An 18398-nucleotide genomic window follows, 5' to 3' on the forward strand; every position below is an offset into this window, starting at 1 on the left:
TTCTTTCTTGAATCCTGAATTACCCACTAGACAAAATTTTGAACTTGGTTAAAAATAACAGCATGTTTTAAAAAAAATTGTCAGCAATGATTTGTTCATAAATCTGAAAACATGGAGTTATATAAATTACAGCAGAAAAGGACGGCATTTGCCCTCGCAGCCTCCCTCATAGAATCTATTTCCCAGCTCTTTCCCTTAGGAGTAGTTATCATTGTAATACAGCTTAATGCTGCAAAAATATCTGTCTTCTGCAGTACTATGTAAAATGGGTAAAGTAAATGCTTAGGATAATCTATTGTGTGACCTATCGCAGCTACCATTTTAAATTTGTGCATCATAAAAAGGCTGATAAACATGGAAGAATTCATTAAAGATGGTTTCAGTGAATGAACAGCTGTCACATTAATGAAACTTGCTAGGATGGTCACATGGTTCAGAGCTTTACACCTTACAAGCTGGTAATAATGTGCAGCTTTCTGGCACGAAGACTGCAGGCATGCTCTTGTCTGCCTTACTGAAAAATAATATATCAATTTTTTTTTTAAATGCTTTTTATCAATATTTATGGCTCAGCCAGTTCTAAATATTGCAGACACGTATCCATGCTGATTGTTTTTTTTTTTAATTCTTCAAAAGGATCTATCCTTTAAATTAGGCCATGTATCTAACAGAAGAATTCAGGTAGGAACCCTGCTGTGTCAATGCTTTTTTTTTATTGAACTGCTGAGGGCTGTGTCTGTAATATTTTATACAAAGCAAGCAGAATGTCATGTTTTTTCATTTATATTTAAAGTTGATGAGCTGAATTGAAACCTCATGTTGTGTAATGGATTAGAATTGATTCCATATTGAATATCTGATTCATTGCTGTAAGCAGGTTTATATAAGTATTTCAGTTCTTTAAAAAAAATTATACTTTAGTGCGTTTCTCATTAAGCTTGCTTACATGTGCCTATACCAAAAATTGGAAAGGTTAATTAATTAGAAAAAAAATTCAAGTAAAAGCTGGTTTAGCTGCAGAAAGAGAAGGGTCAGTGATTAATGGATTCTGCCTCAGCACTGCGACATATTGTATATTTGAATTCATTCCAAAAAGTGATGAGTACAGGTATCTAGAGTTGTCAGTTTTGAGGAACAGAATTACATGTTGTCATGATAACATTGTCATGTTAACACCACTGACAACTGTTGTGTTATCAACTTCCTGCAAATTGGCACTATAAATTATGATGAGGCAAATTCAGATGAACGTTGTGTCCAACTGAAGATGAACACCAGGACTTAGTATTTTTTTTGTGTGGTAACCCATAGAGACATACTTTTTATATTCTAGACAAATAGTCTTTCCCATAAATTTAAACAAATCATTCCATTTACTGGTACTTATTAAATATTCTCTGTTCTGTTGTCATTATTTATAGGAAATATTGAAGACCTTATAGCATTGTATATTTATGTAAATATTTATATACTATTTGTTATATCTCCCCTATATGGACTATTTAATGAACATTAAAGTAGTTGGTCCACAAGTATGTAAACTTTTTCTGTGCTAAACCTTCGTTAACAATTTTCAAAATAGGTTACTTTTTATAATGCTATAATATTAAATGACACAGCACAATTTGAATAAAATCTTCAACATTCTCTGAATAAATTCTGATACTTAAATCATGTTACAAATATGCCAATATGCAAAATCCAATAAAAATCACAAAAAGGGTTAAATTATTGTAGCTTTAAGTGTCTTCAGATACTCAATTTGTTAATAGTGACATCATCCTCAAAGATAATCCAATCAAAAGGGACATCTACATGTTCTGATTATATAGCTACAAGAGGATTGAGAATGGTTGCATGTTTTAATTTGGTGAAATGGGCAGTGAAATTACTTATTCGAAAGCACTGTAGGTTGTGCCCTCTTGCATCAAAGATCAGAGAGCTTTATTGTGTTGTCATTCCACACCAACCAGCTTCTGGAGAATCACATTCTTCATTGCAGTTATCTTTTTAATCCTAAATTTTAAAATTACATGGTTATTTTTATTTAATATTAAACATTTCTTCACTGCATGAAATATTTAATTGATTAATGAATATTATGGATGGAATATAGAGATAGACAGTTTGCTTCGGTTATAACATGAGGCTATAAACATAGTCTTAATCTTAAAATGGCCAAATTCAAGTGTCTATTCATGCCAAACACTAAGACATAATGCATAGATACAAAAAGTAATTTTAAAAATGGCTAGTGGACAGTATACCATATTCAGTTATAGCAATTCCAAATTTAAGTTACATTAAAGTAAAAATCCTTGACTTTAAGTTCAAACCTTAAAAAGACCTAGTAAATGAAAGCGAGGCTCTTGCTCAGTTGTGCTGGGATTTGAACAATCTTAGCTACACATGTGACATCATATTAAAGGGACATGATATCCACAAGGTGAAATGTTTAATGTAAGCTGCAAGAATCAGCATATTGCATATATACTATAAAGTATTTTAGGAAGCCCAGATAAATTGAGTGGTTATATTTTAATTTCTTAAATGTTTCTAATTGTGGGAGAATGGAAATGCGGTTTGTGAACTCGTAATTTTTAATCCTACATTAGTGCATGTATAATGGGAAAATGAACCATTATCAGAAATGTCATTCACCTATAGAATGTTTGTGGTTTGTGCTAGAACCTGTTAAACTGATAGTAAATATGCCAGTGCTGATTCATTTTTTTTTGTACCAAGATGAATTCCAAAAGTCTTGTTATACTTTTTCTCTGCTGCTGTCGGGCTGCTGCACAGGTGTCATCAGCCACGTTCTCTGCGGGTAGCCCTTGTCCTCGAGGAGCCATTCCTGCAGCCTCGCAAGGGCTCTACAACATTACTGTGCACTCACTTCTGAGTTCCCCTCAAAGTGCAGCCCGCCAAGGCACACCTTTTATATGCTGTTGTGAAACATATTGGCGTGCAATGACACCGACATGGGTGGACGATCCATCGGGGTGGCGGGGGGTATGAGTCTGGCGGGCAAGCCATGTAATGATATGCAGGCGTATAACAATAAGGTTCCTGATGTCCGAAGGTGGGAAACTTGGCCCGCCATCAACTGGATGAGCGGACGATCGCAAACTGGTTTCACTATGTTGTGAAACTGATTTTTGGTCATCTTGCCATATTGTCCACTCACTCCATTGAACACGACTGATGCCAGTGGACATGGACGATTCCGTCCTCTTACACAATCACTGGCATGGCCTTTCACTAATATTTGGGTTCACCACTTGAAACCTTAAAAGAGTTTTATGCTATCAGAGGAGACAATAAAAACTTGAAGCGAGCATTTGCATATTCTGGGGATTTACTACATTTTCAAGGGAAATTAGAGATGGGCAACAAGTCCTGGTCTTGCCAGTGATGCCCACTTCCCATTAATGAATAAAAAAATGTGCTGTGATTATTGGCAAGTGCATTGCTGTTAATTCAGCAGTCATCTAATGTATTCAAATATAGCGTCGACTGAAACGCAGCGTGGTACAGTAACAGCTGTGGCTCAGTTGATATTACTCTTTCTTGTAAGTCGGGAGATCATAAGTTCAAGCCCTTCTCCAGGGACTTGAGGACAAAATCTAAGTTGCAACTGCAGTACAATTCCAAGGGAATGCTGCACTGTCAGAGGAGGTATTAAACCTTTCGGGTGGATGTTAAAGATCCCATGGCACTACATCACTGAAGAGTAGGACACTCTCCAGTGCCCTGGCCAATATTTATCTCTCAACCAACACCATCAAAGCATACATGCAGATTGGTTGCCAGGTTTCCTACGTTACAACCGTGATTGCACTTCAAATTGACTGTGATAATGGACACTCTGAGCTATGGAAGGCACTATATAAATGCATATTCATTTGTGCTTTACTTCACTTACAGGCAGTTTCATTTTCTCCAGGCTGCACTCTTGAAAGGTTCATGTGTTATATGGTGCAACAAAGGCTCTCATTCAGTTTTTTACCTGTTGATGCCCTCACATTGATGAGGTGGGTGTGGAAAGATACGTAGACAAAAAATAGTTTCCTACTATTTCTTACAATTTAACTATATATTTTAAATAAACACTACAAATCTCTCAAATGCTTATTGTAAGCAGTGTACTTTTCTATACTTATTATTTTATGACAACCTATGAAGCTTAGAAAAGCTGTTGAACAGCTTAAAACTGACACAATACCATAAAATGTGAGAACTGAAAAAAAAAGCCAAAGAACAAGGCCACTGTTTCAAAAATAAGTTAACAAGATAATTATAGACGAAGACTAGTATCTTAATTGATCAATCCAGAAAGATGCTACACTTCCACGCAACCCCACCCCCATTGCAGCATCCAATTGTTTCTTAAATAATTCCACTGATGTATCGAGAATTTCTTGCACACATTGACTGCTGTTTGTGTACAGGAGAATTACACTATCAGCCCTAAACTAATTCGAACATGTCCCCTTGTCCTAGTCCTGCAATTCAGTTTGAAATAATATGCTAGGTTAACTTTTCTATGGGCAGGATTTTCTCTTTGTCGGGCGGGCATGGTGGGTGGGTCCAGGAGCAGCTGCGAAATTGACTGCCGCCTGCAACTGGGCCCCGACCGCAATTTCACACAGCTGGGCCAATTAAGGCCCACCCAGCGCGAAGCGCGGCTCTGCACTGGCCTGGAAAGGTCAACTCCAGTGGCAACCTGCGGCCAGCTTAAAAGCGGTCCAGACAGCCCCCCTGGATGGCTGCCATGGAGGAAGTTCCCTGAGCCGGCCCGATGGATCTGAGTGCAGCTGGAATGGCAGGTGGGAGGGCAGGTCAGGTGGGCACTCAGGCCCCCCTCCCCTTCTCTGAGTGCCTCATCATCCTCCTAAAGGAGGTGGCTGCCAGGAGGGACACCCTTGTCCCTAGCGATGGGAGGAGGCGGCCAGCACACCTCACCAAGAGGCCATGGGAGGAAGTGGCAGCGCTGGTCAGCAGCTGTGATGTGGTGCAGCGCTCTTGGGTGCAGTGCGGGAAGCACTTCAATGACCTGCTGTGCTCAGGAAGGGTGAGTACCATGTTTGCATGGGTCATTGGGCAGAAGTGTTAAAGACTGGTTGACTCCCGTGGACCTCGGGTGCTAGAGTTTGAATGCCAACTGCCAATACTGCCGGAGCTGGCCAAGGGGGTGAGCCCTGGCTGCTTGGACTGAGTGCCTTGCGGCTCGAGGGCTACGACTTGGAAGTGCCCTGCCAGGTGCTCCTCAGCTGGGGTTGGCCAGGCTGCAATGGCGCTGCATGTACGGAGTGGACTAATCAATGCTCCTCTGTTGTTTCAGGAGAAGATAGCCCTCAACAATATAGATATCCCTGGACCAGCGGACGCCCCACTAGCCCCCTAATCCTTTCAAGGTATGAGCAAGATGCCCTGGAGCTTGAGAGCCGGCACGCCACTCATGCAACCGGGCATGGATAGGCGAGGTTGCCAGTTGAAGGTAAGAGTACAGTGCACAGAGGTGAGAATTTCGGCTTGTGCAACCATTCTAGTGTAGTCTCTTCATTGATGTGAACCTTGAACCTGGAGACCCCATTGATCATTGGAAGATGAGGGCACCATGATGCAGATCTCTGTTGTTTCACCAGGGTTCCTGGGATGCACAGTGACAATGTGATAACTTTAATTAATGACATGTTCTCCTCCCTTTTAGGATCGCCAGCAGGCATTCAATCTCCGGACCCCGAAAGGCCACTTCTGACACCGGAGGAACACCGGGCGTCATTTGCACCTGCGTTACACCTGCTCTCTGAAGGGGGCATCAGTGCAGATACCAGCACCTCGGTGGGCATTAGAGCAGCGGCTATTATGTGGGTGCACATTGGTGAGGGCGCTTCACAATCGCTTGAGGTGCAGTTGGAGGCAGAGAGCCCAGAGCGATGGCAGTTGGAGGACTGCTGGAGACCAAGACGATGCCCAGTCGAAGCTGATGGTGAGCCTCTGGAGTCGTCCAATAGCCAGCAGATGCGGAATGTCCAGCGAGATGTGCAGGAGGATCTGGCGGAGACCCATGAGGGTGTGCGTGCCATGGTCTCCGTGATGGAGGAGTACATGAGCACTGTGTTGACCATCATGGTTGAGTGCACTGCCTCCTCCATTGAGAGAATGGTGACTCTCATGGAGGGGCAGCTCCAGGAACAGAATCAGGGCTTCCTCAGGTGGTCAGTGTCAGAGTGGGAGATGGATGAGTCACCCAGTATCCCAGCTAGGTGCCTGTCCATCAATGGTGTGCAGGGAGGTCCAGAGCGACCTGACGTTGGCACATGAGCCGCCTATCCTCTTTGCAGGCTCCTCTCAAGGCGCTCTGGATGATGGCAGCAGCCCCTCCGTCGCTTCGCCAGTGACCATGGCATCTGATGAGTTGTGGCAACTGGGGCGATGCCAGCCGTGGCACTGGCCGCTCTCTCCCAGACGGGTCTAGCGGAGGCTTCACTGGCCAGAGGATGATCGCCAAGGTCATAAAGGCCAACAAGACAGCAGAATCAGCAGGTTGTCTCCAATGCCAGTGCCAGCGAGTGAGGCGCACCTAGACGTAGCACACTCAAATGTAAGTTAAAGACACCATGAACACAAGAGGGACAGGCCATGGGTGATTTTATGTTCATTTTTGTTAACGTTATGTACACTGGTCCAATGTTGAATATCAGAAATGTTTCTGTTAAGATTATTGAATTGTTGGAATGACATAAATTGTGTTTTGGTCTTTATGGCCTGAGTATGCTTGACCTTTATATTTCATTGGTGTGGGGACTGCCAGTATGTAATGCTGGACATAAGTGGCTCTGAACTTTATTGCACAGGCGCTGAGTGTTCTTTGTATTCAAATGAAAATGTCCTTTCAGAGATCCAGGATGGAGGTGACAGCCCTGGCATGCATTTAAAGCTGATCTTTGGTAACCTGGCTGAAGGAGCATTGGATCAAGGCATCCCTGGTGTCCCTGCCTCCCTGCACGTTATTGAGGTCTGGCTCCATGCCGTCAGCGTTTTCGTCATCATGCTCATTTTCGGTCTCGCTACTGGTCTCCATCATCTGTGGCTGGTGCAGCTGCCTCAAGATCCTCTTCCTCCAGTGGGTCCTCTCTTGCCAGTGCCTGATTGTGGAGAGCTCAGCATGCAACCACGATCAGTGACACCTTCTCTGGGGAGGTACTGTAGTGTTTCTCCTGAACGGTCCAGGCATTGGAAGTGCATCTTGAGAAGACCACCCTAATGGAGGCATGACTTGTATGGCAATGCTTCTCTGTCTCTGTTCTTGGGTGGCAGAGAGGCATATGAGCCACCTCTTCAACGGATAGCTCTTGTCACCCAGCAGCCATCCACCCAGTTGGGCTGGAGCACTGAAGAGCCTCAGCACCTGGGAGTAATGTAAGTGTCATGGGAGCTGCCAGGATACTTTGCACAGACTTGCAGAATCTGCATCCTGCGGTCACACACCATCTGCTCATTCATGTAGTGGAATCCCTTCCTGTTGACGAAGGCACCTGGCTGACCTGGCGCCTTGATGGCACATGTACTCACTAATCACACTGGCAATGATGCTGACCCTGTTTATCCTGCCCTTAGATGAGGTTTGTGAAAATGTCAACTGGATGTCTGCCTGTTTTGCCATGTGACGAGCAGAAAATTGCACGGGCAAGGAAAAATCAGTCAATTGGACTGTTAAGGGCCTTAAATGGCTGCTTAATTAATGACGGGCGCCGCTCTTTCATCTTCATTATTCACCATTTCAAAACTGATCATGAAATATGTGTCCAGTTTTTCTTCCTATGTGCAGCACTTTACACTTCAATGCATTAAATTCTATTTGTTGTTGTTCTGTCCATTTGTGTATTATGTTAAACTCATTTAGTAATTTCTGAGCTGCCTTCACTAGTTCCACTGCCAATCTAAATTTTGCCATTTGGAGTTTTTGAATCTAAGACACTTTGTATAAATTAGAAACCATTTTGGTCCCAATACTGAGCCTTGGGTCAACTCCCTTTTACCTGTTCCTTTAACAAGTTTCTTACCCTTCAACCATCTTATCTGTTCCAGGGTTTATCCTAAATCCCTGCAGCTTTGTGTTTTGTTTAATAGTTTTTTGTATTCAATTTTAATTACACCAATTTCCAATTTAAGTGACATCTAATACATCAATTTACAAATTCAGCATAAGAATATTAATTGTTAATATGGGTCTATATAATATCTGTAATTTCACTATCATTAAGATCATATTTACAGATCTAGAAAAAGATCTAATAGACAGATAAAGTGTTTTTATTTTATAAAATAAACCATGACTCATTAAGATTTCTGAATTTTGTAGATGGTTAGAAAAGTGATTTTTTTATTGAGAGATTTCTGATTGAAAAAGCTAACCACAGACATATCTATGCATGTACATAATTCTAAATTATGCACATGTTTAGTTCATTGAGTCTGCCTTACCAACACAGGAGAAGTATTGGAGGAGGTTGGTGTGGCCGACCATGTTAAAGGTTGCTGAGAGATTGAAAAACAAGAAGAGATGGTATACTACAGAGGGCGTCATTTCTGACTTTTATTAGAACCTCTTTAGTGTTGTGATTAAGGTGGAAACATAATTGGAGAGGTTCAGACATGGAGTTGTATGAAAGATGGTCATGGATTTGGGAAGTGGCAACACTTTGCAGGCAGGGCAGTAACTAACAAGGACAAGACGGGCTGAGGATAAGTTTTTTGTGGAGATGTTAGCACTGATTTAAAAGGGACGAGAACATGTACCTGAGCACAGGGAAACATTTACAGTGTCGCATAGCATAGTGCTGCACATAGGAAGAAAAACTGGACCAGGAAGGGAAACTGGATGGTCAGAAGTTTAGTGAAAATGTGTCTGTATGGCAGGAGCTGGGCCTCATGCACAAGATGAGCTCAGAGCGGGCATGAGGAGAGATAGAAGAGAAGCTAGTGAAAAACAATGGCTCAGATCCATGATGGGGCATCTTAAAGGCAGCTCTTATGAGCGGGCAAAGGGTCCTTGCATCAGAAGCAGCTGGCATCACTCTTGGTGGCACTTTTGGCAGCAAATGTTATTTAATATGGGAAAATGTAAGGCATTGAGTCTAGGGAAGGGAAATATCAGTGGGATTATAAATTAGGTGGCAATATGTTACTGATCACAACACAGAAGTGAGATCTGGTGCATGGCTCAGTGAAACCATCAGCAAAGTGTGCCATAGCATTAAAGAAAGTTTACCAGCTCTTGATGTATAACTACAGGGATAGAGTACAAATCTTGGAGGTGATTGTACAAACACATCTGGAATATTGTGTATTATTGCGGTCACCATGGATGTGAAGGCCCTGGAAGCAAGTCAGAAAAGGTCAACCTAACTGGTATCTAGACTAAGGTATCTGAGCTGTGAGGAAAGGCTGAAGTGCTTGGGATTGTTTGCTGTGGAGGATATTCAGATATTCAAAACTAAGCTTACACCAGTGGAAACAAATGTATTGGCTCACAATATCAGCTTGTGTGCTATTTTAAGGTATCTTGGCGTGTCAGTCCTTTTCCTGCATCTAAATCCTGTAACTGCATTGAATATTCAAAGCATTTGAGGAATCAATCATGAACTGCAGTCTGGCAATTTCTAAGATAATCCAAACTTTACATGCATACAAATTAATATGATTTCAAAATGGCCAGTGTAGCAAACGGCAAGTAACTAACTCTAATGACAGTCCATGCATATTAATATAGGCATAGATTAAGATACCCAGTATTTTAGGAAGTCTTTTTTAACACTCAATACCGCATAATGACTTGAATAATACATATCTTCTTGGAGCTATAAAGGGTGGACACGTGGCAAATGAAATTTAATGCAAATGTGAAGTGATCCCATGGTAGGAAGACTGAAGAGAGGCAATATAAACAAAAGGAAACAAAGGGATACAATTATAAAAGGGAAGAGAAACCTGAGTATATATGCGCACAAATCGTTGAAGCTGTCACATCAATCTGAGAAAGCTGTGAATAAAGCATACGCGTCCTGGGCTTTATAAAAAGCGGAATAGAGTACAAAAGTAAGGAAATTATGATGAAGCTTTGTAAGCACTGGTTCGGCCTCAACTGGAGCATTAAGTATTCTGGGCACCCTACTTTAGGAAGGATGTGAAGGCTTTAGAGAGGTTGCAAAAATGATTCATGAGAATAGGTCCAGGGATGTGGAACTTCAGTTGCGAGGATAGATTGGAGAGACAGCCTGAATGTCGTCCTCCTGTGCTGTAATCAATTCTATGACTCTACAACTCCATAAGCTCGGGTTGTTCATCTTTAGAGAAGTTTAAAGGGAGATTTGATAGAGGTGCTCAAAATCATGAGGTGTCTAGAAAGAGTAGATAAGAAACCGTTCTCTTTGGTGGAGGGGTCGAGAGCCAGAGGACATGGATTTAAGATGATTGGCAAAAGACCAAGGGTGACATGAGAGAACTTTTTTTAAAACGCAATGAGTGCTTAGGATTTGGAATCACTGCCTGAGAGCTTGGTGGAGGCAGATTCAATCGTGGCTTTTAAAAGGGAGTTGGATAAATACCTGAAGATAAAAATATGCAAGCCTACCAAAGAAGGTGTGGGAGTGGGTCTAGCTGAATTTTTCTTGCACATGGCCAGCGCAGACTAATTCTATGATTCTATAAACGTATCAATTTAAATGTCTCAACAAAAAAATTCTGCATATGTCAGGTGCGCACACACACATGATCCCATTTTCACCCTTTCAAATTATAATTTAAGTGGCATAAAACCCCTTTGTGGCCTCATTATCATTAACATGATGTAGCGAAATACCTCTTTGTGAACAAAGGTTTTTTTTCTTTCTCCCTTTTTAATGCTTCCCCCATACCACATGCCATTCTGTGGCTAAGAGAGGAAGTGGTAACCAGACCTTGTCAACATTGGAAAAAATGTAGGTGTGAGGAATCTTGGGTGAAAAGCATAAGTATGAAGCTGGGTGAGTCACCTTGATTTCCAGGGGCATTAATACATTTTCCTTCTCTCCTCTTTTTGTTATACTTTCAGGTCAGAATTCAAGTTTTGTGGAACTTTTCCCTGGAAAATGAAATAAATGTAGTTGAGTCCATAGCGAGCTAGACTATAGGTGGACAACGAGAGTGGTCATTAGGAGTGTTGATAGATGGAATGCCCTGTCCTTATTTCTTGCTTAAAATCTTTCAATTAAGTCATTTACCCAGTGTGACTTCTTACCAAATAAAAGCATTTAGCTTTTCAATATGGCTGTAATATTGTGCATCAAATACCATCATTGATCGCTAATGAATTTGTAGTAAGGGCCTAGAAAGAAAAATAAAGGACTCATATGTATATGAGACCTTGTGTCCTTGAGATATCCCAAAGGGCTTTATAATCAGAATTTAGTTTTTGAAAAGTAGCTGGAGAAATTTGCTATACTAGAAAAGGAATTATGATTTTTGAGCAGTTCGTAAAGAATTGACATATAGGCAGATGAAAAGAGGAATGGAAAAGGTGTCACCATGTTCACCATCCTCTTGTTCTCAGCAATGCTTTCCTTGGGGAGAGGCAAAAATGGGGGAAAAAAACAGAGTCTGTGGTTATTCAGGGAAATCCCCTGGGGAAATTCTTCTCCCAGCTCCTAATGCAAATGACAAGACTCCAAGTGATTACAGTTGGCCATGCCACATCATGCTCCAAACTAACTAGCCATTTATCTCCTGTAAGCACGAATGTCCTCTTCCCTTAGGTACTTGATAAATTCCCTTTAAGATATCTGTAACAGCTTCAGGTTTGCCATTTGTCATGGAAGGTTTTTTCAGGAGGCTAGGCCTCAGCGTGAAAAACATTGGCCCAGATCTTCCAGTTAACGACAATGAGAAATTTTCTCCGACCCAGCAATACTACCCATTTTCAGCTGTATTTTCTGATCCCAGCTGAAGCAGAATTTTGGGGGAAGGAGAGGATATTTCCCTTTTTCACGACAGCATTTTAAAATTCAGGAAAGTTTTTAAAAGGTCTCAAGTCTTTTACTGGTTGGGGTATTGGTTGTGGTGCCCAGTTGAGTTACGCTGGCTGATCACTGAGTTAGACCATCTGACCTAACTATTGCCAACAGAATTTACAGGAATACTCTGCTGCCCTTGTTCATTTCAAATAGTATTTCTAAACAGACAATATCTAATGTCTTCATTATTTTTTTAAAAATTATGTAATATCCTGTATGCTTGTGCTTCTCCAAAAAAAAAAAATCCTAATTCGGGGAGCCTTTCCTAATAATTCAGAGCTATAAGATCTGGTGTCATCACTGCCACCTTCCTTTGCTCTTCATTTTGTATTCAGTGGTCTGAGTAATCCACAGTGACCGCTTTCATCCAGCGTTCAGGTTATTCCTCAAAAAGCTCAAATAGTAGTGAGAAATGACCTGTGCTTCTTAAATTATCATATATTGCATTGTGTAAAATGCTCCTCAGTCATTATCCTATGTCCAAAATCATTCTCTCATACCTAGAATTGTCAGTCTGTTCTTTCTTAAATAATGGGCTCAAATGGCCATCTACTAGTTCTCAGAAACAAGCTGGTCACTGCTGAGTTATTTAATATATGAACCCATGACTCTCAGCGTGACTGTGTTTTTCCCTAAGCACTCTGAGATAAATGATATCAGTTCCTGCAGTGCTATTAGACTTAAGAGCATCAATCTTAGCTAAAATTATTTCCATGATAACTTTAACTGAAGCAATTTTAACTAACTGCCTAACCTGTAATCCTGAGACGATGGATCTTTAGAAATCAAAGCAAATAAAAATTTCTATTTTAGCTCCTCAGCCATTTCCCTATTGCCATATCTAAAGGGCATTGTATTGGGTGGGGGGAGGCTGGTTGGTGGTGTTGGGAGGTGAGGTACCTCAAAGATGTGCTGGGGAACCCTCCCTGGAAGTTCCCAGGTAAGGTTTGTATAGAAATTGCTCAGGAACTTCTAATGTGCAATTGCTCTGTACTGGGAACCATCTGAAAATGCACTTTAAATTGCAAACTTCAAATGGTTCTGACTGAGTTGCATTAATAGTTACCCAGAGAAAGTTAGAAGAATTAAAACCTCTTCTAACTTCTGGATAACTATTGCATAGGCCCAAACTGACCCCCCCACTGCCTGACTACACCCGTTCAAGGGACTCCCCTACCCCCCAAGAGACTACACCCCCTGATGGAAACTCCCCAACTCACAGGATTTCACCCACCCTCATGGAGATTCTTTCCCTGCCACTGACAAGGCGTGATTCTCAACCCCATCCCTCCTAAGGTGGGACCCGACCCAACCCCCAGCTCCAAGGCCTGATCCGAACTGACCACCACCCCCTAACAACCAACCACACCCATGGCCTGATCCAATCCGATCTCCCCTCTCGCCCCCAAAGGCCTGACATAACTCAACCCACCTCCCCCATGTCAAGACCTGACCTGATTCACCCCCTCACAAACAACCCTAAGACCCAAGCTGACCAACGCCCCCCACCCCCCATAAGGCCCGACCTGACCGGACCAGACCCCTGCCACTACCACACAATGTCCAACCCTACCCTCCCCCTCCAAGGCCCATCCCACCTGACCCGATCACCCCTTCGACCTGACCTGACCCACAGACCCACACTACCCCACCCCACCCCTCCAATTCTACCCATTTACCTTATACACTTACTTTGTCAAAGACCTTTAAACCTGGCTGGTCCTTTAAACTTATTTGGTTTACAGCAGCTAGTGCTGTAAACAGGGGTCGTGGCTTCCTTACCTATGATGCTACAGTCTTTCGACATTAGGCCACTACCCAGATCTCGCCTGTCTTGAGTTGGAAGTTCGGGCGAGATGGGATCAGCTGGATTTCGGGGTAAGAACTTATGAGTGGAGTGGAAATCCGACTCAATTGCCATTTCGTCCGAAGTTATGGCCCGTAACATGTCTTGGCCACCATTCAAAGAACCAATTACATTGTTCTCTTCTCTGTCTGCTATCTGTTAAAATACTGAAAAAGGCATTCCTGTCACTTCTGTAAATGTCCTTTTATTTTTTGTAATGCAATCTTAGCATTTCTAATATTGGTTTTAGTCCAATTCAGCTACTTTTTTTTATACGCATCCCTGTTTACTTCACAATATTTTTTGCAACTAGTGGAAAAAGGACACTTTCACAGGTTAAATTTTCAATACATATCTCACTTTTACCCATTGAGGCCTCACCTTAGCTGAACCTTAACTTCCCCTCAGGACATACCAGATTTCTTTATCTTCGAAACAAATCATTTTTGCTTCCTTTTGTGAATATTATTAACTAATAGCCAAACCCTATGTACTTTTCCCAAACTTTCCCTCATAAATCAATCTACTGCAATGGGACATTAATGCAAAAGTACTGGTATGGACCTCAGAAACGGAAAAGACAACTTATTTTTTAAAAATGAAGGTCAGGCCCTCGGAGTTGGGAACCACCGTTCCTGACAGGCCTCAGCAGCTCCTGGAATGGACGAATGTGTGCAGTTCATTCTTTTCTGATGATTTTGGGTGCTGACTGGAGAATGGTTGCGCATGCACTACTGGCCGGGATTCATGTCTTCAAGCCAGTAAATGGTCCTGCGCATATGCGCAATTGGTTATTTTTCTGTTTATTTTGTTTAAAGGGAGCCCTACACCTGCGCAGAAGAAGAAACAAACGCAAAAGTGAAAGAGTAAAAAGATCAGGCAATCCAGAAGAGAAACGCCATTGTATGCAGAGAGGCACAGAAGAAGCTGGACGAGAGTGGGAATTGCAGAAGCAGATTTCCCAGAAGAAAAGAACAAAGTCCCAGAAACCAGGGAGAGGGACAGGAGGAAGTTCAAGAAAGACTGTTAAGTCAAGGAACAAGAACAGGAATTGGAAATGGGCCCTGTTCAGTGAAATTAAAGTAAGGAGTAGAAGAAAAGGTTCTGAATTAAAGACTGAAAGCTGTGGGAGGACAGAATTAAGGCAGAGTGGGCTTGTGAGAAGTCAAAAAATCCAAGGAGACAGCCAAACATTGGTGACCCCTTTCTTTAGGCCTGTAAAGCAGTGGTGTTCTGTTGGTATGGCTGAGTCTCTGAGAGAGTGCGTGGAAGATGAAGCTCAAATGCACGTGTCGATCCAGGGAAAAAGAACATTGGAGGGAGAGATCAAAGCCTGGAAGTGGATCCTTGTTGAAGATGTTCGAGAGAAAGCGTTGCTTAGGAGAAGATTCCAAGGCGAGTTCTTCGAGAGGGAAGATTGGAAACCCCCATGTGAAAGACAGAGTTTCCGTGATACTGATTGACTCACAGTGTGACAAGCTTCTGGGGGGTGTTGGTGAGAGATCCATAGCATCTGCTTTGGGTGGCATCTGTCACTTGGTTTCAGAGTGTGGTGTATCTGACCACAAGTCGCCCATTGGTTTATGTGGACTGTGCATTTATTGTGAACAATAGAGTATATGATAGATTTTTTTGTAACTTGTCATTCTTGTGAATCTTTATAGATATATACAGATATGGTTGTGGGTGAAGAAGTAGTGTAATATGGTTCATCTTGTTTTTTGTTAAAAGTACATCAGCAGACTCTGTAACTCTGTTCAGTAGGTGCCCTCCAGATTTCTAAACAAGAAATAGAAGTTAGGATCTATCAAGCCAGGTCCCACTCAGGGATCTGACTTGTCCAGCAGTAACACCAGCTGGGATCATAACAGTCAGTACCTGTAGCATCAATTCACCTGCAGAGCTACAATTGAACAAAAGAATGTTGATTATTGGCCAGGTGTGCCCTCATTAAAATTAGATATTGCTTCTGGATCACTATGAAGTAGCAAATTCATTAAGTTGTCACCTCTGATTTTTCCCCCTTACATAGATGGAAACAAAAATGGCAAAGACTAATTAATTCATATAAATAGGGATACTGATGCATTTTAGTCAATTTATAGTTTGCATATGTTCTTTGAGAGTAATTCAGTTTTTAATTGACTTATAATGAGTGTGAACAACCATGTATTATAGTTGTCTGCCAGGCTGTATCAAAGTGTTAGTTTCTGTTACTGACTTAGATTCATCTCCATTTTCTTTGTATAATTAATTGCCAGTTAAAGTAAATATTTTAGCTATGGGATAACGGTGTTCTGATGAGAACTAATCTTTATTTTATTTAACAACTTTCTAGTTGAGGACTAAATTGGCTTGGATGAGCCTTGTACTTGAATGATATGAGCAAGAGACCATGACCAATACATTTAAGTTAGCAGAATCAAGAAAAACTTCTGTGGCTAGTGGTAGATTACAGGAAGCCTCGTGAAGCCAACCACGTAGACATTTCTTTTGCTAACTGTTCACTATTCTTAGAATAGTAATGAGCCCAAAAGCGCACGGGTATCTAAACATGTAGCACAGAAACCATTGTAAACTTCCATTCAAAGTGTCCAAAAAAAACCTTGTAAAGAAGCAGCAGTGTATTTTGGAGATCATGCTTAACATCAGTACTTCTATGACCTATTTTAAGTTTTAAGCATTATCCCTGTTATGGTCACTGCTATAATTCTCAGGCTAAGGTCATGTTTTACTGGGCAGCAGTGATCCTGGTGCTCCTATGTGCTTCGGAGACTTTGACAACTTACAGCAGGTTCTTCAAAGCACAGGAGCATCAGAGGTGCTTTCACAAGATCCTTCAAATCCAGTGGCAAGAAAGGCGGTGCAACAGCAGTACCCTCTCTCAAACTAACTTGCCCAGCATTGAGGTGCTTATCACTCAAAACCAGCTCTGCTGGACAGGACATGTCATTCATCTGCGTGACATCAGGCTCCCAAAGCAACTGCTCTACTCAGAACTTGATTGTGGCAGGACACTCCAAGGAGGATAGCAAAAACACTTTAGGATGTCCTCCTCAAAAAGTGGTTAAACAAACTTACACATTAATGGGAAACCTTGGCTTGTGCCTGACCAAAATGGAGAAGGTTCATACAAGAAGGTATGGAACACATGGACAGGCTTCAGAGATGCAGAGGTGAAGTTGAGGCATTGGAGGGAGCACATAAACCTCCAAACAACAGATCTACCCAAACCTTCAAACGCCACCTGTCCCACATGTGGCAGGGTCTGCAGAACGCACACTGGACTTATCATCCATTTCAGAACCCATTGAACCAGAGTGGAAGCAATTCATCCTCGATCCCAAGGGACTGCCTAAGCGAAAGAAGAGAATTCTCAGAAATACTATCCTCATTTATAGATTTCAGTTTTAATGATGACCCTCTTTTGTTCATAATATATACATCAAGAGAAATAAAAAGAAACATGAGAGGGAGAAAAGGGTTATAATGCAAGAACCACAGAATGGTTAGTCCGGTCTAACACATACAGTTTAGGTCAGGTAGTGACAGAAGCATTTGTGGGAAAGATAGCCTAAAATAGGGATTGAAATTGTGTTTGAGATTATTTTGTTGCATGTTCTGAGATGAAAAAGATGAATAATGTATTTTAAATAGAAAATCTAATGACTGCGTGATTACTTTTTAATTGGGTGAACATATTAAGTAAAGGTTTATTCAAATTATGTAGACAGTAACTAATGAACTTAGCAGTCCCCATTGGTCGAAAAAGTAAAAGTCTGCTTTTAGTACAGTACTGTTCACCCTGTTTGACACAGGACTGTATATTTCTATGTAGCATATATTAAGTACTTGAAACCTGTGATGCTACTACAGCAAATAACCTAGACCATGACATTTTTGAAATAAACATTGGCCCAAATGGTCCAGTCAGGATCGGAAACTTTATTTCCAACCCTAATCAGACAAAAACATATACGCTTGCCTTCCTCCAATTTTTTTTGAGCGATTTTCACATGAAAGATCTTTCATAACTGGCTCAGTGCAGCATACCTTGTAGGGAGCAGCGCAGAATCCATGCCTCATTTTTATGACACCAGCTGGTAAGTAAAAGGTTTAAATGCCCCAAAGCGTCTTTGAAAAGTTACGGAAAGAAGCTAAGTGGCTAAAGGGGAGGGTGGGTGAGGGGGTAGGATGGGCGAGCTAAGTGGGTAAGGCATAGGGTGGCAGGTGGGTCAGGGATAGTCGGGTTGGGTTGGGAGGGGTTGTCAGGTTGGATCAGGGGGTAATTGGGTCAGATCGGGAGCTAGTCAGGCCGGGTTGGTGGGGAGTCAGGTCAGGTTGGGGACTAGTCTGGTTGGGAGAGTCAAGGGAGATTTGAGTGGTTGGGTCAGGCTGGTCGGGATATTCAGGCCAGGTTGGGAGGAAGTCAAGTCGGGGCTAGTCAGGTCGGGTTGGGAGTTAATTGGGTCGCCAGGGTCAGGAAGGGAGTGTCA

At 42.0% G+C, this 18398-nt stretch overlaps 1 protein-coding gene across 2 annotated transcripts in view; it reads left to right on the forward strand.

Moving 5' to 3' along the window:
* The first annotated feature begins 636 nt into the window (after window positions 1-636).
* Window positions 637-18398, forward strand: part of LOC121292193 (ena/VASP-like protein) — a 248366-nt gene continuing 230604 nt past the window's right edge. For both annotated transcript variants that reach the window (XM_041213864.1, XM_041213865.1), the window contains exon 1: window positions 637-681. In XM_041213864.1, coding sequence (XP_041069798.1) covers window positions 659-681 — 23 coding nt within the window. In that variant the 5' untranslated portion in view covers window positions 637-658. The remainder of the gene's footprint in view (window positions 682-18398) is intronic.

Source organism: Carcharodon carcharias, chromosome 20, assembly GCF_017639515.1.
Source record: "Carcharodon carcharias isolate sCarCar2 chromosome 20, sCarCar2.pri, whole genome shotgun sequence".
Taxonomy (NCBI): domain Eukaryota; kingdom Metazoa; phylum Chordata; class Chondrichthyes; order Lamniformes; family Lamnidae; genus Carcharodon; species Carcharodon carcharias.